The sequence below is a fragment of the Rhinolophus sinicus genome, chromosome 8 (genome assembly GCF_057876585.1).
Source record: "Rhinolophus sinicus isolate RSI-liver-muscle chromosome 8, RSI-T2T, whole genome shotgun sequence".
NCBI classification, from domain to species: domain Eukaryota; kingdom Metazoa; phylum Chordata; class Mammalia; order Chiroptera; family Rhinolophidae; genus Rhinolophus; species Rhinolophus sinicus.
This window is the reverse complement of record NC_142508.1, coordinates 40,699,192-40,726,318: the sequence shown is the minus strand read 5'-3', so window position 1 is coordinate 40,726,318 and position 27,127 is coordinate 40,699,192. Positions and strand designations below refer to the sequence as shown.

General features: G+C 50.0%; 2 protein-coding genes across 5 annotated transcripts in view; both read right to left on the bottom strand.

The window, feature by feature from the left end:
- The window catches only part of OPA3 (outer mitochondrial membrane lipid metabolism regulator OPA3), a 74,581-nt gene extending 62,976 nt beyond the window's left edge, over positions 1 to 11,605 (bottom strand). Inside the window, exon 1 of one of the 2 annotated variants that reach the window (XM_088800100.1) lies at positions 9,935 to 11,605. In XM_088800100.1, the coding sequence (XP_088656226.1) occupies positions 9,935 to 10,076 (142 nt within the window). In that variant the 5' untranslated portion in view covers positions 10,077 to 11,605. The remainder of the gene's footprint in view (positions 1 to 9,934) is intronic. The other variant, XM_019754853.3, reaches the window with a different exon arrangement.
- Positions 11,606 to 11,738: 133 nt separating this feature from the next.
- On the bottom strand, positions 11,739 to 23,413 carry GPR4 (G protein-coupled receptor 4). Of its 3 annotated transcripts, none has more exons than XM_019754909.3 (2): positions 23,314 to 23,413; positions 11,739 to 15,961 (listed from the first exon to the last, which is right to left on the bottom strand). In XM_019754909.3, the coding sequence occupies exon 2, from the start codon at positions 15,121 to 15,123 to the stop codon at positions 14,035 to 14,037; it is 1,089 nt and encodes a 362-aa protein (XP_019610468.1). In that variant the 5' UTR covers positions 15,124 to 15,961; positions 23,314 to 23,413; the 3' UTR covers positions 11,739 to 14,034. The 3 variants fall into 3 exon arrangements, with proteins under 3 accessions (XP_019610468.1, XP_019610470.1, XP_019610469.1); XM_019754911.3 differs by having other exon boundaries at positions 11,739 to 15,311; positions 23,314 to 23,412; XM_019754910.3 differs by lacking the exon at positions 23,314 to 23,413 and adding an exon at positions 19,805 to 23,293.
- Between the last annotated feature and the right edge of the window lie 3,714 nt (positions 23,414 to 27,127).

The window sequence follows — 27,127 nt, the reverse complement described above, 5'->3', positions numbered from 1 at the left end:
GTCTCTCGGGTGGAGCACCTGTGCAGGCCAATTTCAGCCTTCCCTGTGACCAGCCCACGGCCACCTGGTAGGAGCCTCAAAGCTATATGTGATTGGCTGCTGCCTGTGCTGGACCTTAAGGTGTGTGGGGGTAGCCTCACTATGAACCAAGGCCAGCTGCCATCAGTAATAGGTCAGAGGCAGCTTAGCAAAAGGTCCAAGGTCCCGTTGGCCTATTGCCACCCACAAGCTACCCGCAAGGCCCAGACGTTGAAAGAGCCTCCTTAAGTGAACGGCCCGGCTGGCTGACCTGGTGCTGAGAGAGCCCTCGGCGATGCAGCACTAGCTGGGCGGGGCAGAGTCCCAGGGAATCAGGAAATGTGGCTGGTGGTGGTTTTTACAAAGTTAATGCAGATTCAGTTCTTACGCCAGTGCCCAGCCTGTGATCACTTCATACTGCCCTGCTTGCCTTGGGGCAGTGCGTGCACTATGACCACTAGGTGAAACGCCCTTAGAGCACCAGGCCAGCTACCACTTGCCTCCGGCTAGCCCCGAGTGGCTGCAGCGCAGGTTTTGGGTCACTGTTTACCACCAAAATTTCCCCAGGCCATCAGGGGCTATAAAAGGCCTCTGAGGCTTGTGGGGTGGGGTGGGCCACCCAGGAACCGAGAGTGCCCCTGGAAATGCAGCTCTAGGTGGGCAGGGTTCCAGGGAGCTAAAGGGTGCAGTTGGTGGTTACTACAAAATCAATGCAGTCTCAGCTCCCGGACCAGACAGGTGCTGGGCCTACGACCACCCTGCAAAAATGCTCTGAGAAAACCCAGGCCAGCCACCACCCATCTCAGGCCCAGAGGTCCCCGAGAGCTGCCCAAGAGACACTGTGGTGCAGGTCTTGGGTCACTGCCCACCAGCAAGTATTTCCCGGGCCACCACGGGCTGTCCACAGCTGCAAAAAAGGCTTTCGCAGCCTGTGGGGTGGGACCAGCAATCCAGCAGTCAAGAGTGTCCTGGGCAATGTAGTGCCAGCTATGCAGCGGGTGGGGACCAAGGGCGTCACTAAGGCGGTGCACATGCACAGATTCCACCGGACCACTGCAGTCCCAGACTTGGCCCTTTGGGGGAGGGCTTAACACTGAAAAGATGGCACCCTCCTGTAGGCCACACGTGTCAGGCTCCATACAGAGACAAAAATGGCTCCCTCCCTACAGCTCCTGCCCCGAAGCCACACAGCTCAGTCCTTTCCCATGTCCCTGGGACTCCCGAGCTGCTGCCCCTCCACCAGAGAGATCGGGTGAGCGCCCGCAAGAGCAAATCTGTAACCTCCTTCACACAGGAGCTTCTTAAAAAAAACTCCTGGGCCGGCCCGGTGGCTCAGGCGGTTAGAGCTCCATGGCTCCTAACTCCGAAGGCTGCCAGTTCGATTCCCACATGGGCCAGTGGGCTCTCAATCACAAGGTTGTCAGTTCGATTCCTTGAGTCCCGCAAAGGGATGGTGGGCTCTGCCCCCTGCAACTAAGATTGAACACGGCACCTTGAGCTGAGCTGCCGCTGAGCTCCCAAATGGCTCAGCTGGTTGGAGCGCAGGCTCTCAACCACAAGGTTGCTGGTTCAATTCCTCGACTCCCCGGAAGGGATGGTGGGCTGCGCCCCCTGCAACTAACAATGGCAACTGGACCTGGAGCTGAGCTGCGCCCTCCACAACTAAGACTGAAAGGACAACAACTTGACTTGGAAAAAAGTCCTGGAAGTACACACTGTTTCCCAATAAAGTCCTGTTCCCCTTCCCCAATAAAAAAACAAAAAAACAAAAACCAAAGAAAAACAAAAAACTGCTCTGAACCTAGAACTGAAGACTTACATAATAATGCCAGCACAAGCAAATTCCAACAAAAGCAAAAGTCTTCACATATGAAGGTGGGACTGAAAAATGAACAGCAGGAGAAAATGCAGCTGACGGCACACTGCTCTCATCTGGATCTCTGTGCCTTAGTTAGGTCTTTGCCAGCTGTGACAGCCATACACAAAAATGTCAAAACCAGGCTCTCACGGAGGGCTGCACCAAGGGTTTCCAAATGCATTTAACAATGCACAAGAAAACATTTTTAGTGAGAGCAAAAATATCTGGTGGGCCATGAATATATAAAATAAAAATTTTATTTTAAAAATATCAATTTCAACCCTTCTAATTTTTGTGTTTTTAAATGCACATAATACATGCACAGTATTATATGCTAGCACTATACATGGCTGCCAAATAACTATACACATACATACATACATGTATACATACGATGCTCAAAAATGTTTCCTTAACAGGAGAGCATAATAAAAACCATTTAGAGGTCACCAGCAGCAACCCGGCTGTCACCATGACTGATGTGGTGCTCTGGAGATTACAGGCTCCGGGGAAGTGATTTTCAAATACTCATGTACAGGAGAATCCTCTGGAGAATGTTAAAGATAAAAATGCCCAGCTCTTCCCCAGATGGACCCATCAGGGACTGCAGGTGGCACTCCTGGGCACCTAAGGGCAGCACCTCACAAAGCTCCCGTTTGTCCCTTCAGATCAGCTATCAGTGATCGATCCTCCAGACAGCTGTATTTAATCTGGTATATCTTTAGTCCTTCTACTGAGTTCTGAACATCAATTTCTGTATTTGTCATTTCTCGAAGTTTTATTTGGTTCTTTTTCTAACTTCCTGCTATTTTTTTTATTGTACTTATGTTTCATATTCCTCCTATTGTATCCTTTTCATATATAAACACAAGTATTTTATCTCCACCTCTGATTATTCCAATATCTGCAGTGTTTGCAGGTCTTGATCTGCCATGTCTTGTGCCGCTGACTCTCACTCATGGTGCCCACGTCTCTGTAAGGTACATAATTTTTTATCACGAGCTCCTCTGTGCCAGAACTCTGGTTGAAGGAATTCTCTAAGCCCCTGGCAGAGGGGACACTCCTGCAGAGAGGGTTTGTTGTCCTTACCAGGAGCTCAGGGTCACACAGACCCAGGTTCATTCTCAGCCTGCTGCTTCCAGGACCTTTCAAAGAGTATAATTCAGGCCCAAACCCATATGAGGGACAGTCAGTGGCCACAAATTCTACGATTTTTTCCATCTCCACCTAGATCTAAGACTACATGCCTTCTTCGCAGGGTGGGTTTTCTCTAGTTCACCCTTCCCCTGAGGGGTACCTTTCCCAGGACCTGGTTTTGCACAAGGCAGTTCCCTGGCCAGTTTTCCCACAGCATAGCCCCTGTCCCCAAGGCTATGTGGATTTGTCAGTGTCACTGGAGTATCAGGCAGCTTCAGTGCTCACACCCCGTCTCAGCTCTTTACCGTTGCTTTCTCCTTGCTCTGGGAGGAGTCCTTTTTCTCCTTGTTGGTATACCCATTCATTTCAAAGGATGCTTTAAATATTTTATGCAGTATTAGGTAATGTGAGGCTCTCTACTCAGCGACACTGCCCTCTGTCTGGTTGACTGTGTCACTTTTCTTTACTCAGAAATATAACTCCAAGCCCAGCGCTTAATCAGACAAACATAATCATTGCCCCACGCTAGTTAGAAATGTTCCCATGAAAGCCCAGCCCGTTCCGTCTGATGTAAGCCTGTGAGGCCTGACTGAGGAAGAGGGACAACATCATCTACTCGTACAGCTTGAAGTACTGACTGCTTGGCCGCGACAGAGGACCCGGGAGTGGGCACCGAGAAGGACGTTAGAAGGTTTAGCATTAAAATGATGGGGCAAGGGGGTGCGACCGGGTGGCTCAGTTGGTTAGAGCGCAAGCTCTGAATGACAGGGTTGCTGGTTCTATTCCCCCATGGGCCAGTGAGCTGCGCCCTCCACAACTAGATTGAAGGACAACAACTTGGAGTTCATGGGCCCTGGAGAAGCACACAGTTCCTCAATATTCCCCAATAAAAACTAAAAAAAAAAAAAAGTCAAGAAAAAAATAAAATAAAATGATGATGATGATAAATAACAATGATGCCTGACATTTCTATACATTCAACAAACATTTATGCAGAGCTTAAGGGCCACTATTTAATGCTTTATGGATATTAACTCACAGAATCAACCTAACAACCCAATTTATAGACAACAAAACTGAGGACCAGAGAAGTTAAATAACTGGCCCAGGCGCATACAGAAGGTGGCAGAACTGGCATTCACATGCAGGCAGCCCAGCTTCAGAGGCCAGGTTCTTATCTACTCAGCCACACTGTTGTTTACTGAACTTAGAAAGTGCCAGGCCTATACTTAGGGTATTTGTGCACATAATAGATCCTCCCATCAGACCTATGATGTGATACTATACTATACAGAGGAGGAAACTGAGGAACAGAAAGGCACACTGAGTTACCCAGAACACATACCAGAGCATGGATCTGAGTGCAGGAAGCCTTTATGTGGAAGCAGGTTTTAGCTTCTGGGTAGTAATACCCACATATGATAAGAACAAATTCTATATGTGCCCACAGCCAGTACTAACAACCAGATATGCATGATCTGTGTGAGCCAGGCCTTGATAGTCACTGCTTCTTCTTACATCCTCAGAACAATCCCAGGAAATGAGTTCTATTACCCTCATTTGACAAATAGAGAAACTAAGGCTCAGAGAGGTCAAGATACTTGCCCAAAGTCACACAGCAAGTAAGTAGTGCGAAGATTCAAACCCAACCGTATCCACCCTGCTGTAGACTGCCTGTGCAGTCCCCTGCCACACTCACTCTCATCTGTGCCAGAGCTGCTCTGACCAACAGAATGTGGTGGAAATGACAGTGCAATTCCAGGTCTCACTTTTAAAAGGCCTGCAGCTTCTGCTTCTTGCCTCCTGGAAATCTGGCTTTTGGGAGCCCTGAGTGACGATGTAAAAAATTCAGCTACCCTGCTGGAGACCATATGGAGAAGAGATCCTGAGACAACACTGAGAGGGAGAGAGGGAACTGGTCGTTTCAACATCCCAGTCGAGCCTCCTGAGGACTTCAGCCCCAGCTGCCCTCTGACCACACCCCATGAGAAACCACCCAGCAAGCCCAGCAGAAGAACTGCCCAGCTGAGCCCAGTCAGGCCACACAACTGAGAGAGAGAGTGAAAGGGCTACTGTTTTAAGCCACTAAGCTTTGGGTCAGATTGCTCTTCAGCAATAGAAAACTGAAACTAACTCCAAGGCCTAAACACCGAAGAATGAGCACAGAGTTAAGCACTTCGGAAAAAATTAGGCCAGCAACCTGAAAGAGTCATGTGGCGTATTAGTGTCCTATTGCTTCTGTAACAAATGACCACAAACGTAGTGGCTTAAAACAACACTAATTTATTATCTACAGATCCAGAGATCAGAAGTTCAAAATGGGTCTCACTGGGCTAAACTCAGGTGTCAGCAGGGGAGAGTTCCTTTCCGGAGGCTCTAGAGGACAATCCATTTCCTCGCCTTTTCCAGCTTCTAGAGGCCACCTGCATTCCTTGGCTCCTGGCCCCTCCTCCATCTTCAAGGCCAACAGGGTAACATCTTCAAATCGTTCCCTTTCCTGTCTCCCTCTTTAACTTCTAAGGACCCTTGTGACTACATCGGGCCCACCTGGATAACCCAGGATAACCTCCCTATCCCCAATCCTTGATTTAGTCACATCTGTGAAGTCCCCTTTGCTGTGTAAGGTAACACATTCAACAGCTTAGGGATTAGGATGTGGCCATTTTGCTTTTTTTTTTTTTTTTTTTGTGGGGGCATTATTCTGCCTCCTGTGAGTGGTAAACAATAATGACAGTACACTCCAAAGGAATAAGCAGAAACGAACCGGAATCCTCCCACTGCCCAGAGCGATCCCACAGCTCCCCAGGAAGTGTCAGCAGTGCACTCTGCAAGAGTGGCTTCAACCTCCCCGCATCACCAACCTCTTTTATTTGTCCCTCCCCCAGAAATCTTTGTTTAAAAAGATGCTTGCCTCCGCAACACAGTGCATCATCAATAAGTTATGCTTCTGGCATTTACTGTTCTTTCCTCAGGCAGATACACCTACCGCTCCAGCCTCTCCTGTGAGAACCCAGACAACCGGGCTTCCCCTGCTGAGCCTAAAGAACCCGAGCCAAAGGTACTGATGCTGGATGTGTTAGTCAGCTCGGGAGGCCTGACCCCAGAGAACACAAGGCTGCTATTGGCTCTGAGAAATTCTAATCGCACGGGCTGGGGGCCAAAGCAAAGGGCAATTAGCAGTGTGAAGACAATAACAACATAAGAGAAGACGTGTAAAGATTCAAGTCAGTGCGCTCCAGTATCTAACAGCATCTCCACCTAAACCTGCCCCGGACTGAGCTCCTGGTCCTTTCTATGCAAACTGCCCCTCCTCCAGTCTGCCATGTCACACCCAATCCACAGGAAATCCTGCCAGCTCTACCTTCCACACAAATCTACTGGTTATTCATTACTAAGGGGAAAAGGAAAGGTTCTTTTAGTGGTCACCACCTTAACCAAGGGCTCCAAGTTACCATCACAAATGACGGAAGCAACAGACAGCAGGAGCCCCCTGAGGTGATGTCCTTAGGACACACCATCATGTCTGTGTTCCTGCCAAAGATGCTCAACATGAATCCAATCAGAGGAAACGATCAGAAAACTCCAGATTGTGCGACGCTCTAAGGGACAATTGGCTTGGACTCTTCCAAATGATAATGGCAGGAAAAACAAGAAAGAGCAGGGTCAGCAAACATTTTCCGTAAAGGGCCACAGAGTAAACATTTTAGATTTGTGGGCCATACAAACCCAACTGTGCAGCCACATACACTATGCAAACAAATACAAGCTGCTGTATTCCAATAAAACTTTATTTACAAAGAAAGGCAGTGGGCCAGATTACCAAGCCCTGCTGTAGATTAAAGGATACTGAAGAGGCATGATAATCAAATGCAGCGCATGATACTTGAGCAGACCCTCGATTAAAAATAATAATAATAATAATAGTAAACAGTGAAAAGGGCATTTTGCGGACAAGTGGAGAAATCAGAATACGATTATAGTTATTGATGTTAAAATTCTCAGGTATAACATTGACACTGTACTATACAGAAAGTCTTTGTTCTTAGGTGATACATGCTGAAATATTTAGGAGTGAAGTGTCATGTTCACAACTTATTTTCAAATTGTTCACGGGAACAAAATGTGTATACATACATACACGCATACATATACAAGAGCAAAGACATGGAAAATTTGTTGAAGGCTAATAACAGATGAAATAGGTGGTAAAGGGTATGTAACTGATGACTACGCCATTCTTTCTTTCCACTTTTCTGTGGGTTTGGAATTTTAAGAAGAGTTAGGGGGAAAAATTTCTCTGGAATCTGACCTCTCTTCCCCATCCGCCTCTCACCTGGACCACTGTGGTCGCCTCCTCCCTGCATCCATCCTCACCCTACGATTGCCAAATGGATCCTATTAAAATACAATGCAGATCCTGTCCCTCCTTTGCTCAGACCCTCCAGTGAGTGCCATCCACTCAGTAAAGCCAAAGCACTTGTGCTGGCCCACGGGCCCTGCACGATCTGTCCCCCTTTCCCATCACCACAGGTTTCCCCTCTGCCCTCAGTCTCCACTTAGTCTCTCAGCTCACTGTTTGTCCAACATACCCGGCACACTCGCACCTCAGGGTCTTTGCATGTGCAGAACCTGTGGGCTAGAATGTTCTTCCCCAGATACCTGTACTGCTTGCTCCCTCTTCTCCTTCTCGTATTTTCAGTGAGGTCTCTCTGATCATCCTATGTAAACTTACAACCTGCCTCCAAATACTCCTTCTGCATCCCTGATGTTTTCTCCAGAGCGGTTACTGCTATCTAATATACTTCATGTTTTTAACTATTAATTTTGTTTGTCTGGCTTCCTCACTGCTTGCCCAGAATGTAATGGCCCTGAGGACAAGAATGTTTGCCTCTTCTTGTCTGCTGCATTCACAACATCTACACAATAGCCACAGGTCAGTGCCAACCACTGACTTAATAGTGTATATCCACTTACTCCTCATAACAATGTATCATTCATAGTATAAGTGCTCATATAGTATATAGTACACAAAATGGGAATAACAACAATCTATCTCATGATAATTTGTGAGGATTTGATGCTGGAAGGCCTGTGCAGTGCTTAGCACACTGCCTGGCACAAAGTGAGTGCGCATTAACTGTTGCTATTATTAATACGCACTATACAGAAAAAGAAGCTGAATCTCAGAGGGGTTCACTGATTTGCCCAAAGCTACCCAGCTGGGAAGGGGTGGGGCCCAGACTGGAACCCATGTCAGTCTAACTCAAGCCACTTTCTAAACCACAATGCTAAGACATATCACAGTGTTTGGGAGAAAGGCAGCGGTAGAAACAAAAACTAGCTCTGGGAATCCACAGTACAGGATTTAAGTCCTGCCTATGGCACAAACTCATGCACGACCTCAGCAATTCACTCCTGCTCTCAAGGCCTTCGTTTTCTCTTCTCTAAACCAGGGGAAGGCTTTCCCCCTCTCTGACATGGGTACAAAATAGTGTGAGAGTCAGATGAGATAGCCGATATGAAAGCACTTGGTAACTGTGCAATCAAGCACTTTTTCCAACCTAAGATCTGCAACTCTGGCAGAGGGCCCACCAAACACCAACGGACTAAGAATTGTAGGCCCTGGAAAGCAAACTTTAAACACCCAAATTTATAAGGGAAAATGGTGTGCTCCCCTGAACCATCGGACTTTTGCACATGTTCCTCCCTCTCCTTCAACATCATCCCTGTTCCTGCGTTGTTTGGTGAGGTTCTCCTCACCCTTCAGGTTCCAGCTCAGAGGTGTCCTCTGCCAAGAAGCCCTACCTGAACCCTAAGCCAGGTCAGGCATCTGGTGGGCTCTCCCATTCCAGCTCGGCCCACTCTGAGTGGCCACTCTTGCAGGATGGGTCTGTCCCCACTGAACTGTGAGCTCCTTGAGGGCACAGACTTGGTCCCTGCTATTTCACCAACACTGCCCAGCACAAGGCCAGGCAAGAGCTGATGCACAGAAAATACTAGCTAAAGGAAGTAATGGATGGATGAATGGATGAATGGTAGTTCTCTGGCCCAGCAAATTGTTAAATGTTCTTCTTCTATGCTCCTACAGGACTCCAGCATATAGTTCATCTTTTTAAAGCAGCTTATATTTTGAGTTTACTATGCCCTTGTGATCTCAGCTCAGGCTGCCCTTTCTAGACTTCCTGGCATTACGCCCGTGTCAGGTGGCCTCGATGAGCTCCAAAGTTCCCACCAACCTGACCACTGTGGGTTGACAACAAAGGGTCATGAGTGTGTCTCCCAGTACCCAGCAAAAAGCCAGCACGGCCTGTCTACTGAATGAATTAACAAACACGGTGTATCAGTGGGTTAATGAATAGAGGAATGAGTATCCACTCTGGTTAAAATTACCCTTTTGCCAGATTCCCAGGCCACGTACCCAGATCCCAGCTACGCTTCTAATCCAGACATATTTCCCCGAGTGTAACTGGGGCAAACCGATGTCCTAAATGGATGCCACACAAGCACCTCTCACATCCCAGGACAGGAGGAAAACTGAGGCACCGGGTGGAGTTTTGGAAGCCAAGGCGCCTAAGGATGGCCTGGCAAATGACCCCGTCTTGTCCCTCCTCTGCTAGGCCCCTGAAATGCCCCGCCCAAACTACTCTTGTCCCCCAAACTATTGGCTCGCCTAGACCTCAGTCTCCACGCGCTCTTTTCCTCCACTGGCCGGTATTTTCAACAGCTGCCCCGTCTCTTACCCCACTCCCGCCCTTACAATTGGACTATCTGTGTGCCCTTATCCCAGGAGCCCTTCCTATTGGCTGCAAGACTTTGCCGGTTCGGGCTGTGATTGGTCGTGAAAAGAAGTCCCTCCCCTGAGCAACCACCTGAGAGGGATTGGAGAATGGAAAGGTTGGAGGGACGTGGGGTCAGACTCACGCTGAGCTGGCGGAAGGCAGATATAGGTCTTGAAGAACTCGCTTCGCCGGGCGGCCTCCTTAATGCGGTTGGCAAGCGGCTTGCTGATCTGCCGGATGCCCAAGTATAGCAGCTTCGCCATAGGGAACGCGCCCACCACCATCTTGGCGGTCGCACGGGGCACGCGCAACTCTGCGGACTGGGCGGGGCTCCTCTAATCGCTCCCTCCTCTCCCGCCCACTCGTCGCCGGGCGTGCTCGCGTACGTACGCACGCTCGGGGGTAACTGCAGGGGCGTTCCCTGACGTCACCGCGTCGACGCTGACGTCCCGTCGTCCGTTTGCTGAATATGCAAATATACTACGGAAGTGATACAGTCAGAGGGCTGTGCCGTTAAACGGCTGCTCGCGGGAACGCGAATGATTCCCACGCCTGCTTCAGCTAGTGTCACCGCCGTCTTTGGAGACATTACGTACCTAGGTGGCCTCTCCGCCCAAATGAGGCTCTTAATTAGTCCTAATTAGGACTAATGAATCCCAAATACAGCTACCTCCGTCGGTTAGAACTCTCCCTGGGATTAAGAGAAAACTAGCTGTATATAGTCATACAGACTTGGTTAGGGATCCCAGTTCCGTCATTTACTTGCTGTGTTATATTAGGCGAGTGACTTAACCTCTCTGGGCATCGGTATTCTTGTCTACAAGAATGTAGACAAGTGTGACTTTTAATAGCACGTACCTAATTGGGTTGCTGTGAGGCTTGCATAAGAATCTTGAATGTAAAAACAGTGAACTATATGTTAAGTGCTTAGAATGGTGCCAGTCACATAGTAAGAACTCCATAAACAGCCCCTATTACTATACAGGTACTATCTTTGTTATTGCTGCCTCTAGCATGAGGGTGCATTTCCTCTCCAGAAACAGCGAATTGAACGCTTTTCCAAGTAACTGACAAACAGGCTCAGAGAGGAGCAGGGCGCTGGCGCAAGGTCCCTCAGCCAGCAGAGGTTGATAGCCCAGCATCTTGGCAAATAAAACCATACCCGTTCTCAAGCAGCCGCACTTCCTCCATTGAGGGGCGAGGGTCCCCAGGGAGCTGGCTCAGGAAGAAGTTTAAGGACATGTCCCAGGCTGTCCTCCGTTAACCAGCAGGGAGCAAAATCATATAAACAAAGTCAGGAAGGGGTTGAGAGAAATTCCTGGATGGTGGAGTGCTGATGGGTAATTGAGGATTCTAGGAGAGAAGACAGGAGCAGAGGAGTGGTGTGTAGGAGGGAACAAAAGTTCAGGACATGGAGTCAGGGGACCCTGGGTTTTCCTTGGTATCCACTCTGACTCCCTGTCCATCCTTTGTCAAGTCCCAGGCACCGATGGACCTCTATTTCATTTGTAATGATGGCACTGGCATGTGTGAATCCAGATATTCTACATTACGTACTAAGAAATGTCAAGACCATAAAAATAACTCCTCCTCAGGATCCCCTTCTGGACTGAAGGTGTGAGGGAGCTTGGGGCCTATTCAAGGTCCATAGCCACTTGAAACCAACCCTTTCCCCATTTTACAGACTGGTCAACTGAGGTCAGAGGATGAAAAGGACTTATCCCACATTCCAGGGGTCATCGGGATGGAGCTGAGGTTGGGATTTCTTGAGACCCAGCCCAGAGTCTTCTGATCACTAGGGGTGTTGTTAGCCTGGGGCCCAAGGACCTACTGGGGGGCTGCAGTACCCCATGATGGGTTTAAGAAACTTCCAAACTTGTATATGACTTTTCTGTGTAATTCACTGTTGTTTCCTCAGTTCCTAGAACAGTGCCTGGCACAATAGGTGCTCAATAAATATTTATTGAATAAATGGGAACGAACATTTGGAGGGGTAATGTGCAGGCTTTCATCTGATTCTCTTCGGTGACTATGTTCAAAATATCCGTCCCCCTAAATCTCCATCCCAGTAATTTTATGGCAACGAGACAGGATGGGAAAATTACTAGGGCCCCCAAATCCCAGGCCCTCCTCCTTTCCTCCTTTCTCTCCCCCCTAACACCAAAGCCCCAACTTCCTGCATCTCAGTAATCCCCCTCTTGCAAAACCATTTTCTTCATTAAGTTGATTTTTTTCTCATTCCCCTCCTCCCTCCTCTTCCTTTCTCTGAGAAAGGTTTCCAGGAACCTCTTCTGGGAACTTCTGGGGCAAGGGTTTGTGTGTGTGTGTGTGTGTGTGTGTGTGTGTGTGTGTGTGTGTGTGTGTTTAGGGGGATTGTCACATTTCATCAGGAGCTTGGAGCCTGTTACACACCCAAGGGGAGAAAGGCAGGGAGGTGACCTACCAGAAGGGATGAGGCCTGTCCAGATCTGGGTGCTTCCTCACATTCTATAGCCTGGTATAGAAGGAGGACCATTCCTGGTGACTCCTGAGGGCCAGGGGAGGGAGGAGGTCACCAGCCAGGGCAAGCAGCCTTGGCCAATCTGGGGCGTGGGAACAGAGGCAGAGACAGGGAAGGGAGAGGGAGTCCAGGATGGCCCCAGGCTGACTCACCGGCTTTGAAACCCTGGGCTAGTCACTCGGCCTCTCCAGTGACCGCCTGGAATAGGGCCTGGGATCATTCCCAAAGGTCCTTCCAGCTCAGGCTCTCAGTCTCCCTTTTCCCAAGATGGGCAAGAGGCTCGTGCTACACAATCCTACGGGCACTCGTGCTTCTCCCATCATTGTATTCCTTCAAAATAAATCCCAAAACTGACCACTGCTCCTGCTCACTCCACCACCCACCCTGGTCCAGTTACCAGCATCTCCCACCTGGACCACTGCAGTTACTGATTCACTGGGCTCCCAGCTTCTGCCCTAACTTCAACTATTCTGCTTCCCACTCAGCAGCCAGCAGGATCCTGTTAACATTTAAGTCAATTCACATCCCTCCTCTTGCAGCTCCTATTTATCTCAGACTAAAAGGCAAATTCCTTACCAGGACTTAAAAAGGCCCAAAAGACGGACCTCTGTCTCTTTGCCAGTTTCACCTCCCACTCATGTCTCCCTCCCTCTGTTCCAGCCACACCACTGTACTTGCTGTGCCTCAAAATTCAGGCACTCTCTTATTCCAGGGCTTTGCACTTGCTGTTCCCTCTGCCTGCAGTGCTCTTCTGCCTGACAGCCACAGGGCTGACCCCCTCCCTTTCTTCAGGTCTTTGCTCAAATGCCACTTTCTGAGTGAGCGCTACCCTGACCTCATCTAGATCCATGTCACTCTGTCCTTCCAATGGGCTTTATTTTTCCCCCATTACACTTATCAATTCCAAACATAATCATTTTTAGTTACTCATTTACTGTGAGCCCCGTGAGGGTGGGGACTGGGCTATCTCGATTGCCATTGTGTCCCCAGGCCAGGCCAGCCCAGGCCAGACTGTAGGAACAAATAAATCTTAATTGAATGAATGAATAAATATCCTTCCTCTTGTCTCAAGACTCCTTCCCCAGCCTGCTCTCTGCTCACCCCTCCTCCAGCCAGTCTGCCTTGATTGCCCTTCACTTGGGTTCTGACATTTTCCCTCTTCTTCCTCAGTCCGGACTTGGAGAATGCTGTTTATCTAGAAACTCAAAATTGGCCTGACCTGCTCTTTCTCCTTTATATGACCTTGGGGGCTTCCCAAAAGCAAAAGTGATCACTCCATTCTCCTTCCACTCTCCTCTTGAGTCACCAACTTTTACCCCCGTGTTGGAAATAATCCTAACTTTTTTCTCTTTTTTGTCTTTACCCCACCTCCAAGAAGTCCTCCCTGACCCCCAGATTGGGTCAGATGCCCTCATGGGTTCCCCCGGACCCTGGCTTCCACTATCTGAGCCCTGCCCATTCAGAGTCATCACTGTCCATTGGAGGAGGAGCCCATGGAGGCAGGGCCAGGTCTGCCATTCGTCACCACTGTGTCATAGCACCGCCCCAGCACAGGGCTAGCCACAGTTCAACAGAATTGTTAGGAGGAGGATGGTTGACCCATGACACACCAACCTCACTGTTTTCCTATTTTCTTATGAATAGTAACACAGCCTTATTTACATATAATTTGCATACACTGAACAAGAAGGGAAGAGAGTATGGGATGAGATCTGAGGAATGGGGGCTCCACGATTTGAGGTTCATTGTGCCGGTGGCAACATCTTCAGCTGTACCTGGTCCACCTGGGAGGAGGGAGCTGCCACGCAGCTGGCTGCCATGGCCTTTGCCGTGCTGTTCCTCTTGGAAGTGAGTGGCGTCTCCAGGGTGAGCGAGGCATTGGCCATCTCCTGGGGCTTGTCACTGGCCAGGAAGCGGAGCAGGTTGTGCAGGGCCTTGGCTACATCACTGCGAGCGCCCTCGTTGACGAGGCAGTAGAGGATGGGGTCGGCCACACAGTTGAGACTGGTGAAGGCCAGCGAGCTGTGGTACGCGGAGAAGACGCGCTCCTCGAAGCCACAGTCCCAGGGGCGGCCCAAGTAGACGGCGCTGCGGGAAAGCAGGAGCACGTGGTAGGGCGCAAAGCAGACCAGCACGATGGCGATGAGGCTGAGGGCCAGCCGCTTGATCTTGGCCTTCTCCTGGCGCTCAGTGGACACGCTACTCCGCACGGCCCGCAGGATACCACGGTAAGACAACAGCATGAGGGCCCATGGAAACAGAAAGCCCACGAAGACACGGTACAGATTCATCCAGGCCACCCAGCCCTCCATGGGAAACTTCTCGAAGCAGAAGGTGTGGTTGTAGCGGTCGCGGAAGAGCTCATCATGGAAGAGGGGCGCCGAGTTGGCGCCCAGCTCCGTGGCCCAGACCACAGAGCTCACGGCCACGGCTGTCTTGACGCGGCGCAGGCGGGTGAACCGCAGTGGGTGGGCCACGGCCAGGTAGCGGTCCACCGAGATGCAGCACAGGAAGGCAATGCTGATATAGATATTGGTGTAGAAGATGAAGCCGAAGAGCTTGCAGGAGCTGGGACCGTGAATCCAGTTGTCGTGGTGCAGGAAGTAGTCGACCCACAGTGGCAGCGTGCAGATGTACAGCAGGTCCGCGATGCTGAGGTTCATCAGATACACGCCCAGCTCGTTGCGTTGCCGCACCTGGCGGTAGGCGGCCCACAGGGCCAGGCAGTTGGTGGGCAGCCCCACGCCAATGACCACGATGTAGAGGGACGGCGGGAAGAGGTGGTCCACGCGTGAGTCCACGTGGCAGCCCTCCCATGTGCCGTTGCCCATTCTCAGCAGTGGGGCTTTCAGGAGCTTCCCCTGGCCCACGGGGGCTATGGGGCCACGGGGGGCGGGAGGCCATCGGGGCCCTGAGCCCCCTTCTTGGAGGCTCAGGGGCACATGGTGGGAGGCAGTCCACGAGGAAGAAATGAGGTTGACTACGAATCCAGGGCCAGGCTGGGCAGGAAAGAGTGGAGCTTGAGAGGGGAAAGTTAGAATTACAACAGGCGGGAGGCTTTGAGGGTGGTGGGATTAACAAAGAGCTTTGTCAAGGGGGTGTTTATAGACTCAGAGTGTAAATGAGGGCATATTGGGGTATCAAAAAAATTGGCTGGGGGGAGTGTTTATCGAGGAGATGAAGGCATCAGTGGGCAGTGGTGAGAGGGAGATTATCTGTACAGAATGGAGGAAGTAAGTGCGGCTGTGATGAAACAATGGTGAGATGAAATGTACTAGAAGACACCGGCAATACAGAGGATAGTGTTGAGATAGGACAAACTACAGTTAGGGCATGTTGAAAAGACCAGGTAATGTGGGTGGGGGCACTGGCATTTCGTAGGACCCCAGTAAGAAATGATAAAATAAGTAAAGTAACCACTGAGGAGATGACAGAAAAGGAGGTGTCCTGGGTGGGGGGTGGACAGAGAGGAATTGTTCAGTCTGGAGAATGTGGGAAGGGTTTTTAAGAAACAGGAAGGAGGTGAGTAAGGGCCAGACCAGAGGAAGATTATAGATGGAGGGGGGATTTGAAAGGGGCAGGGGCGGGGCTCTGGCTTGGTCCTCCTAGGGGCTGAGCAGCTGAGATGAGGTGGCCCCACCTCAGAGTTCAAAGCTGACTTTTCAGGGCCTGTGGGGAGAGAGGACCGCAGTGAGGGGAGTCAGGGAACGCTGCCTTCTTCCCATAGCCCTTGCCATCTCTTATAGGCTATGGAGGGTGGACACCCCAATGATGCCTTATTGAGCCCCGTTCTAGACAACAGATCTCTGAAAGCACAGCTTTGAGGTGCCAGATATATTTTTGCCTAATCGATGTTAAAATAAAGACCCAACTCAGATTTTAGAACTTTCTTCCAGAAACCATGTAAAACCGGCATAAGAGCCGTATCACGCTTTGGAAAATGCTGCTCTAGGTTAACGTTATCACTTCACAGACAGGGAGAAGGGGCCCAGGGAGGCTAGCCACTCCCCTCAAGGACCAACAAGGCAGTGACAGAAGTGGAACCGGGGCTGGAACTAGCCTCCCACTCCTAACGCAGGGCACCCCATTCTTGACAATGATAATGACCATGGTGATAACAGCTAAAGTTTATGAGTCCTACTAATATCGGACCCCGTTCTAAGCACTTTTATGAGTATTAATTCATTAAAACTTATTGAACCCCATGAGGAAAGTACTGTTTATTTCCCGTTTGACAAACTGAGGCACAGAGCAGTTCAGAGACCTGTCCAAGGTCCTGATGATGGGAGAGGGGAAATCTTGGCTCTAGCCCCCTTTGCTCCAGCCTGTGCTTCTGTTTCAACCCAAGAATAACTGGACAGAAAGAGGTCCTGGGCTGATAGTGGGGGCTGAGAACCATAGCTGCAGAGGGCTGGGAGGGAGGGATAAGAGGGGCTGCTGGACTCCATCAAGGTCGGGGAGCAAGGGCAAGTCCCCTCCCTCAGGGACCACATTCCCTTCATTGCCTCTCCCCACTCCCCTCTGACTTTCCCAAGTGAGAACCTTAGGTCTGTCACCGCCTTGGTCCCGGGAAGACCTGCAAGCACAAGGTAGAAGATAGTCATGGACCAAGCCTCTGACTATCGTGAGCCCCAGAGAGAAGGGGAGCAAAGTCTTGAATCAGAGCCTTCTTCGGAAGCCACTATATCCAGGGACTTGCACAGGTTTAATTTTATGGGTTGAAAAAAATCTTTTTGTATTTTTAAATAAATTTTATTGGGGAATATTGGGGGACAGTGTGTTTCTCCAAGGCCCATCAGCTCCAAGTAGTTGTCCTTTAATCTAGTTGTGGAGGGTGCAGCTCAGCTCCAAGTCCAGTTGCTGTTTTCAATCTTTAGTTGCAGGGGGCACAGCCCACCATCTCATGCAGAAATTGAACCAGCAACCTTGTTGTTGAGAGCTCGCGCTCTAATCAACTGAGCTATCCAGTCGCCCAGAAAAAAAGTCTTAACTGGAAACCCTATCTAAGACAGTGAAAGGGGGAAGCTGCTCTGTGCTCTAGATGAAATAAAGTGGGGGAACCTCAGAAGAATCCCCAGGACACATTTTGAAAACCACTGAAGGTGGGGGGGGGGCTTTGGGGTCTGGGTGAAAAGGTGAAGGGATTAAGAAGTACAAATTGGCGGGGGGTGGGAGATGAGGGTAAGGGGGATCGAATATATGGTGATGGAAGGAGAACTGACTCTGGGTGACGAACACACAATGGGATTTATAGATGATGTAATACAGAATTGTACACCTGAAATCTATGTAATTTTACTAACAATTGTCACCCCAATAAATTTAATAAAAAAAAAAAAAAAGAAGTACAAATCGGCAGTTACAAAATAATCACGAGAATGTAAAGTCCAGCATAATCAATAATGTTGTAATAACCATATATAGTGTCAGGTGGGTGCTAAACTAATGAGGGGGATCTATACTTCGTGAATTGTATAGGTGTCTAGCCATTATGCTGTACACCTGAAACTAATATAAAATATAAAATAATATTGAATGTCAACTGTAATTGAAAAATTAGAAAAGGAAAAGGAAAAAAAAAAAGAAAAGCACTGGTTGAGTCAGTTGGACAGATGAAGAAATTGAGGCCCAGAGAGGGGAAGGGATAAACACAAAGTCACACAGCAGGTCCTTGGAAACCTCCCAGATGCCTGAGCATCCTTCCATGGGAAAGTCCTCTTGGCTATACCAACCTCTACAATACATCGTGAATCCATGCATGACTCTCTCTAAAGCCCCCGCCACGGCCTGCTCTGTGCTACCATCACCACTCACTTGCTTGGACCCTTACAGTGGCCTCCTTACTGCTTTCTTGGTTGCCATTCTGACATCCTTCACCTCACTTCCCACACTGCAGCCACAAAGTTCTTTCCAACATGGAAATCAGCTCTGGTTACTTCTCTGCTTGAAAGCCTCCAATGGCTTCCCAGTGGGCTTGGGGGTAAAATTCCAACTCCTTGCCCCAGGTGACAAGGGGCTACCTGACTTTCTTGCCCACCTCCCCTCCCCTGCCTCCAACCTTTCCAGCCTCACAACCTGTGCCCTTACGGTACCCTCCACCTGGAATGCTCTTCCTTCAGATCTTAGGACTCGCTGCCTCACCTTCTTCACTTCCTCAGGGAGGTCCTCCCTACCCAGAGTCCCACCTACTCCCCAGGGCTCTCTTCCTCACACCTAGTATCTTGTTTTTGTCTGTCAGTCTAAAGTGGACATTCCAGGAGGTCAGGGACCTTGTGTTGACTGCTGTATGCCTGGCATACAGTAGGTGCTCAACAGACTGTGAACTGAAAAAACTTGAATTGGTCAGCCCATCCCCCAATATAGGCTCCCTCTTACCTGGTGGCAGCAAACACCCCTCCCACCCACCCCCACCCCCTTCAGGCTCAAACAAGTCCCTGCAGGGTCCCAGAGAAAGGGGGATGGGAAGCGAAAAGAGCAGGTTATATCCCATACATAATTGACCCTGAAAGATCAGGACTGAGTCCTGCTAGGTAGTAAATCCTACCCCCTGTGGGGTCCTCAGCTACAGAGCTTCTGCCCTCACCCCAGACTCACAGAGGCTCCTGGACCTGTGGAGATGGGATGGAAGGGGCTTCCCCTTGGCTAAAATAGTGCAATCCAGTCCTTCCCTTCAAATGGGAACACCCCCCGGACCACCACCCAGACCAAGTCACTCAAAACACCTCTCATCCCGGGGCTGGCCGGGTGGTTCAGGCGGTTGGAGCTCCGTGCTTCTAACTCTGAAGGCTGCCGGTTCGATTCCCACACGGGCCAGTGGCCTCTCAACCACAAGGTTGCAGTTCAACTCCTTGACTCCGGCAAGAGATGGTGGGCTCTGCCCCCTGCAACTAAGATTGAACTCGGCACCTTGAGCTGAGCTGGGCCCCCCACAGCTAAGACTGAAAGGACAACAACTTGAAGCTGAACGGCACCCTCCACAACTAAGATTGGAAGGACAACAACTTGACTTGGAAAAAACAGTCCTGGAAGTACACACTGTTCCCCAATAAAGTCTTGTTAAAAAAAACCCAAAAAAAAACATCTCTCATCCCTCAGCTCTGTCTCTCCCACTTTTGTAACATTGAGGGAATTACTTCTTTTTCAAAAGCCTCAGTTTCCCCTTCTTACAAAGAGGGGCACAGTTTTTATACTAGTCACATCACAGATATGAAACTCCTTGGTGATAGCATCTATAAATTATGCAGTATTAGAACAATTATTATTCTTCCACAGGCACTGGAGAGCTGAAAGTAGAAACCAGTTGGTAGTGGGAGGAGGCCCCCAGAGCTGGGATTTCCTTTCGCCCCACCCCCTGAAGACCCCCTGGGTTTAACTAAGGCCGGAGCCCGGCAGGCAAGCTGGAGACTAATTTCTGGCAGCCAGAGGAAATACACTTCCCATTGCTAATTTCCTCAAGGGGGAACCAGCTGGCCACTCACCCCTCCCTCCTCACATCCCACCTCCTCAACCCACCTGCTTCTAGGAGGCGCTGGGTATGGGGGGAGGGGCACTCAGACAAACCTCTCTTCTTCACCTGAGATCTGCTCACCATCGAAACCTCAGAAGACAGCACAGGAAGGTCAGACTCAGAATTCCACAATGCATCAGGCCTATATGTGATAACTCGGTGGTGAGAGGCTATTTCTGACCACTTCCTGGTACAGAAGGGGAAACTGAGGCCCAGAGGGGCAAGGCAGTTGTCTAAGTCACATGATGTGCCACGAATGGGCAGATCTGTTGCTCTTAACTGAAGAGCTTCCCTTCCCTGAATGTCTTCTCTCCACACTCCCTGAACTCCTGTGATTTTCCTCAAGTCTGGCGTTCGCAGACCCACTGCAGAATCTGCTGAAAGATATACGGACTTTCTCACCATAAAAAAGCAAGTGACTGTTGTGTCTTGGGCGTCCCTCCATCACCTGACTCCCTTCCACCCCCAGCGTCAAGACCCTCTTCAGTTGGGATCTAAGTTGCCTCCTTTATTCAGGCTTTACTGGGGACACAACTCCCAAGTCTCACAGATGCCACAAGGAGCTACCCCGGTCCCCCCTTTTTAGTCCCCGCTGCCTCCTCCTCAGAGGGACAGGGAAGAGAGGAGCCCGAGTGTGGAGCAGTAGTTGGGGACAAGAGGCACTGGTCAGACCCCAGCCTCATGTCTCAGCTGCTCAGGCCAGATAAGTCCCTCGGTCTGCCAGATACCCCGAAATCCAGGGAGGCTAAAGGACCGGGGATTGAGAGGACAAGGAGAAGCGATGCAGCCCCCATATCCCCAGCACCCTCGGCTCACTCACCAGCCTTGTCCTAGAAGCCACCAGGCTGCCTCTCCCCACTTCTCTCCTCTGTGGGCTCTGGTTCCCCCCTCCCCTGGCAGCCCCAGGGGACCGGCCAGCTCCGGTCTGCTCATTAGGGGACGAAATGTGATCACCATGCCTCGCTCCCCACCTGGTGCTCTGGCGACAGGCGGAAACCATGGAGCAGTTCGGACACCCTGACTGTCCTGCTGGGCCTCAGTCTCCCCTTTTCTACCAAAGGAGTCCCCATCTTCCCCAAAGCCCACACTGCCAGTAAGGGACACCAGGGCCCTCCAGTGTTCTAGATTCCAACATTCTCAAATCCTCAGGTTCTATTGTTAGTCCACTTCATGGTTTACCCTTCTATTATTATAACATTTTAGAGCTTTACTTTTTTTCCATTCTACTATTTTATCATGATGGCTTTCCATGCCCTTACCCAATATTCCAGGAGGTTCACATTCCAAGATTCGAAAGTTCTATTGTTAGAATGTTCTATTATTTTTTTAACATTCTATGACTTTCATAATCTATTATTAAACTCTGATTATTATCTTTGTCAAGCAAAAACATGAACACGTATTTCCCTATTTTTACAGAAATGGGAACATACTCTATGTATGGTGAACGCTACTTTTTCTTTCCCCTTTTATCTATTCTATTTTTTAACATTCCAGCCGCCTGAAGTTCTAAGCTTATACAGAATTCTGAGATACTAAGGAATCACGGGGTGGAGGGTTAAGTCACCACCTTCATCTAGCCCCTAAATTCTCACCACCTGGTGGGGGGGAGCCCTAGGAGCCCAGGCTGCCTCCCAATCGCTTGCCAAGAGGGCCTGGCTTCATCCTTCCCTGCTAGCTCACACCAGCTGAGTTATTATTTGTCTAGACACAAACCAAATTATAGGCCCTGTCCCACGGGAGCAGTGGGCTTCATGGGGAGGGTCAGGAGACAGAGGCAGGCGGGAGTTAATCCCTGCCCCCACCCCAACTTCCCCTCCTCTCTCTCCTCCTCCTCTGAAACTCCTCTCCTTCCACCCAAACCAACTCTTGTCCCCTCTCCCTGGCCACCACCATGGTTTTAGAAATATTTTCTCTTCTCTGCTCGTAAAAGGCTCCCTTCTGGATTCCAGCCATTCAAACTCACCCTGGCGTTCTTCCCTCCTCCCGGTGAAGACGCCTTGTCCAAAAGAAGCCAGATCGCTTTATTTTCTGTGGAACTAGAGTCCCAACCCCAGGTCTGACACTAACTCACTGTGGGGACTTGTGTTCTTGGGCCTTAATTTCCCCATCTGTAAAGTGGGTGCTTGGCCTAGGTGGCTCCAAAAGCCCTTTAGAGCTCACAGCTGCGAAAGCTGAAAACTGCCAAAATTCCGGCACGAATCCTTTTGGACTGAAGGATTCAAATACCCTGAGGACCTTTGATTTGAAGGTTGGAGCATTCCCAGGCCTCCTCTCCTGTCATTCTCACATTCTGGGTCGTTCCATTCAAAGACTTCACATTCAAGACTTCTTGATTATATGATTCCCAGAGTTCAGGAGCCCCTACCTCATCAGTCTCTCTCATCTCCTACTGGGACCCACTCCAGAAAGGAAAACCTCCCCATCCTCACCCCAAACCTGAAGTCAAGTTCATCCACAGAGACAGACCCGGCGGTGGGGCACCCTCTTAGTGGGTTCAGGAGGACTGGGGCCGGTGGTGGTGAGCCCTAGAGGGGGTTTTAGGGGGTGTGGGCGCCATCATCTCCATCTGTGCCCCTAAGCAAATACCCCAGCGCACATCCTGTCTGAGTGCACAATACACATCCTGCAACCCATGCCTCACAGAAACTGCGGACCTGCCCCTCAGCCTGGTCTGAGGCAGGAGGGGGGCCCAGTTCAAGGAGTGGGGATGAGGCCGATGCAGGAAAGAGTTAATGGTGATCCAGCCAAATCCTGGAAGGGAGGAAGTGAGGGAGGAAGTCCACCCCCCAGCCAGGAATTCCTGAAATTGGAGGGTGGGGTGGGTGGGACCTCAGGAGCAGTGAGGTGACTGTGAAAAAGGCACTGGAGACACAGTGTCACTCAGAATCCACTTGCCCCAGATAGCAACCCTATGCTCCTTACCCCACTCCCAAGCAGCACCCCAGTCCAGGGGAAAGCTCTGGGGAGGGGTGAGGATTTGGGATGAGATGAGGGTGGCTGAAGGTGGCAGTATGGGGTCTAAGAGACAGAGACAGAGAAAAGGGAGAGAGACACTAGAGACAGAGAGACAGGAGGGGAAAAGGCAAAGAGATGCACAGAGACAGAAAGACGTGGAGATGGAGGCAGACAGGTCCACAGAGATGGAGAGCTCCTCAAGACACTGCGGGACAGAGGCAAACAGACACGGAGAGAGACAGAGACAGATGGACGGAGATGGAGAGGCAGAGATAAAGAAATAGACACAGAGACCTCCAGAGATGTAGAGGGAGAAACACACCCAGAGGGAGAGGGCCAGCGGATACAGAGACATCAGAGACAGGCGGAGAGATGGAGACAGACCGTTCAACCACAGAGACACCGAGAAGCCAGCATCTGAGAGGGGCGGGGACCAGACGGCACGGGAGACCGAGGCAGTGGATCTAGGGACGCAAAGCCCGCTGAGGGGCGCGAGGAGCAGCGGCCCCGAGGCAGCTGGACGACAAGTGCGGGCCCGGGAGGGATCAGAACCTACCACTGCGCTACGGCTGGACGGGGCGGGCGGCGGCGCTCTCGACTGCTGAGGGGTCTGGGCTCCACAGCGGCGCGGGGACCCGCCGGCGACTCCTCCCGGCCGAGGCCCCGCCCTGGCCAGGCCCGCCCCCCATTAACCCCTCCTTTGTCGCTCCCCCTTAACCCCTTTAAGCCTTCACCGGGGAAGTCTTACCTGCCGCTGGAACCCCCAACCCCCCCTCGTCCCGCAGTCGTTCAAAGTCCCCAGCCTGGAGGCCCCCATCTTATTAACCCCTTTGCTCACCCTGCCTCTAACCCTGCACTTCAGACTTGATAAGCCGCCAGCTATGGGGGAAAGGGACTCTCCCATTGACTTGCTGTGAGCCATTTCCTCCCTTCTGGGCCATTTCCTCCCTTCTGAGACCCCAAGCCTAAGTCATTGACTTTGTGGTCATTGCACGCCCCCCACACACACACACCACCACCACCACCACCAAAGGAGAGAACAAAGGGGTCTGTTAAGTTCCCACTCCCAGGGTCAGGGCCACCCCTGGAAGGAGTCTTGGGGCTTGTAATTCCAGCGCCACCTCGGCCAGACCTCTTTGGTTGGTGGCCTCTCGGTGCTTGTTTCCTCTTATGTCAATAGGGCCACAGCATAGTCCCTTTGTCATGGGGATGTCATGTCTAAGTGTCAATACTATCAAGTCTGTAAAACGTGATCCCCCATGCTCCCATTCCTCCCTGCTTTATTTACTTTTCTCCACAGAATTTGTCACCATCTAATGTCCCAAGTAGTTCACTTAATATTTTTCTAGTTATCTGCCTCCCCACCAGGAGGAGTGTCATTTTTGTGTCTGGTTTGTTTACTGTTGTGTCTGTTGCCTAGAAGAAGACCACTGGCACAGAATAGGTGTGCAGTACACCTTGTTTTCAGGGAGTGAATACGTGACAGGTGAGTGCTCCAAACATATTTGCTTATTTTTATTCTCATCTTGTCCTTCATAAATTGGTCCTGAGAATTCATTCTCCGTCGAAGTTCCTTCAGACAGACCTGGCACGCAGCACTCAAAAATGGCAGCTATTAGGTCTGCAAATTCTTTTTCGTTTATTTTCTTTGTAATAAAAATAATGCCCGGATCTTAAGGGAACAATAAAATGAGTTGTAACAGATACACCCATGTGCCTAAGCACCCAAATAAAGACAGAGAACATTTCCATCACCCAGGAACGTTGTTCTTTGCCCCTATCCAGAAAATATTCACACTCTACTTCAGCCCAAGAGGCAACTCTGTGCTTTCTTTTTTCACCAGAGATTAGTGTTGCCTGTTCTAGAACTTCATATAAATGAAGTGGTAGTATTTTTTTTAAAGGTAGCTATTATTATAGTCATTTGCTGTGTGACCTTGCACAAGTGACTATACATCTCTGAACCACATTACTGCCTTCCTCTTAGGGCTCTTGAGAGAACCAGAAAGTGAGAATTAACCAAGGGCCCAAGTGACCTGCAATGCACAGCACACAGGAATAAAGGCTTTTTACTTCCACTTTCCCTTAAGGGGACAGTCAGGGACAGCTCCAAGGAAGGCGTCATGAAGGCTTTAGCCCCTTCCTCCAAATAATCCCATATACATCCTATCAGCTTCACAACAAGCCCCACAGAGCTCTCCTATCAGCCCCGTGGCCATCCCAAGCTCTTTCTGAAAAGAAATTCTGGGGACCCCTGGTGTGCCAGGGTCCCCTTCCCTCCTAGGCTCTCCCTAAGTTTGTGCTGTGATTCAGTCAGGGTCCTAGCAGGAAACAGGTGGTCACTCAAAGAGTTTAAGTGGCAACAATTATGAAGGGACATTTTAGAGGAGTAGATAGGGTGAAGGACCCCACAAAGTATGGGGTGGTACCAGGGGTCCAGCCTCAGTGAGAGCCAAGCCATTATCACCCTTTGGGCAGAAAGGTAGAGTTTGGAGAAGAGCCCCTAGGAGCTGTGGTTCTAGGTACAGGAATATAGCCACTGCCATAAAATGGCAGGGATGCAGGGAGGGGCGCAGAAAATAAATACTCCCACCTCTCTCCTCCTACCCCTGGGTTTCCTGTCAGTGCCTCTGATCAGAACCCAACCAGAAGACGGAGGGCAAGGGATCTCCGTGGATGGAGTCCTCACAGGGCAGTCTACCAGGGTTCGCGGCAGGAGAAAAGCTGAGAGTGACCCTGGCGGGCACGTGGAGGCTAACCAGCCCTGTTCCAGTAGAACTGCCAAGGCACATTCTTTTTATGCAGGTCTGAGGCTGGGCACAAGGGGGCGACAGAGCACCAAGAGACCCAATGAAAGGCACGCTTCAATAGCACTGGCCATTTCCCCAAGACTTGGACTACTAGTATAGGTGACGGGTTTGCAGGTTATCTCCTGCTATGTCCCTCCTTAGGAAGAGACGGGTTTGATTGTCACACTGAAACTGCAAGGCTCTGAGCTGTCCATCTCAAGTGATTATCTGTAGAATTGAGACAAGGAAACACAAAGGTGTAATGTTCTACAAAATTTTGTTCTGTCCAGAAAAATCCTGTTTGCTATGGTACCTTATTATAGTTCTATCAGAGCAGTGGTTCTCAAAGTATGGTCCTCAAAGCATCAGTATTATCTGTGAACTCCAGAAATGCAAATTCTTGGGCCCCACCCCAGACCGACCAAATTAGAAATCCTGGATGGGGGGGGTTGAGAGGAGCTGCATTGTCATTACAAGCCCTGCAGGTGATTGTAATGCTCCTTCAAGTTTGAGAACTACTAAAGAATACAATAATAATAATAATCTCTCAATGTATCAAACATTAATATTATCTTGGCCACAAAAGATGAAATCAGAACTCAGTCCCCACCTAAATATATAGTAGTTACTGTGGGGGACAACGACTGGGAGGGGGCACCAGAGGACTTCTGGGGGACTGGGATGTAGTTTCTCCATGTAGGAGCTGGCTGCATGGATGGGCTGTTTGTGAATTCAGCAGACTATACATGTATAATGGGTGCACTTCTCTGTGTGTTAAACACCTATAAAAAGTTAAACAAAATGTTCTAGATATCAAGTTGAGAAATCACTGAGAATCCTGATAACCACATTTGAGCCCCCTGAATCCTGATGGGCCTCTCTGGACTACCCAGTTCCAGGACCTGGCATATCTTATTGTTTATGACGGATGGAGTTGTGTTTGTCTTTTGTAACCCAAAGTCCTCATACTGTAACTCCCAGACATCTTTTGTGTCATCGCCCCATTTCTTTGAAAGCATACCTTGCCCTACTTCAAACTTGTGGGACAGGTGGAGGCTTCTGAGTTTTTGCACAATCCCACCTCCCTGGCCACAATCATTGGTCCAGGACTGGTACTTCACCCAATCATAGTAGACCAACTGGCTGGTCAAGTTAACTGATATGCAGATGGGCCAATCAGAATCCTTCCCTGGGATTTTTGGACTTGGAGCCCAAGGCTGGTTGATGTGACCTTTGCAGCTGCTGGGTGCCATGTTTCTGTGCTGTGGAGAATGCTGGTTTGAGAAAAATGCTGACTTGCAGGTCACAAAAGGTATGGCCTGAGTGTCCTGGTGGCCCTCAAATCCTTGGTTCAATGGCCCTGAAGCCCAGAGGCACATCTGCCCTTCCTTGTTTGATTTGTGGGCCAACTGAGTTCTCTTTTGTCCTAGAGCAAGGTTCATTTCTATCACTTACATCCAATAAGGACCATAATAATGGTCCCTCCTCACAAACACTGTAATATATACACACACACCCATAGGCACACACCTATAGACATAATCTATGAACACACCACATATGCAGACCCTGACACTCCAC

Excerpts from the sequence above, each read along its gene's own strand:
- GPR4 (XM_019754909.3), bottom strand. The coding sequence starts at position 15,123 with ATGGGCAACGGCACATGGGAGGGCTGCCACGTGGACTCACGCGTGGAC.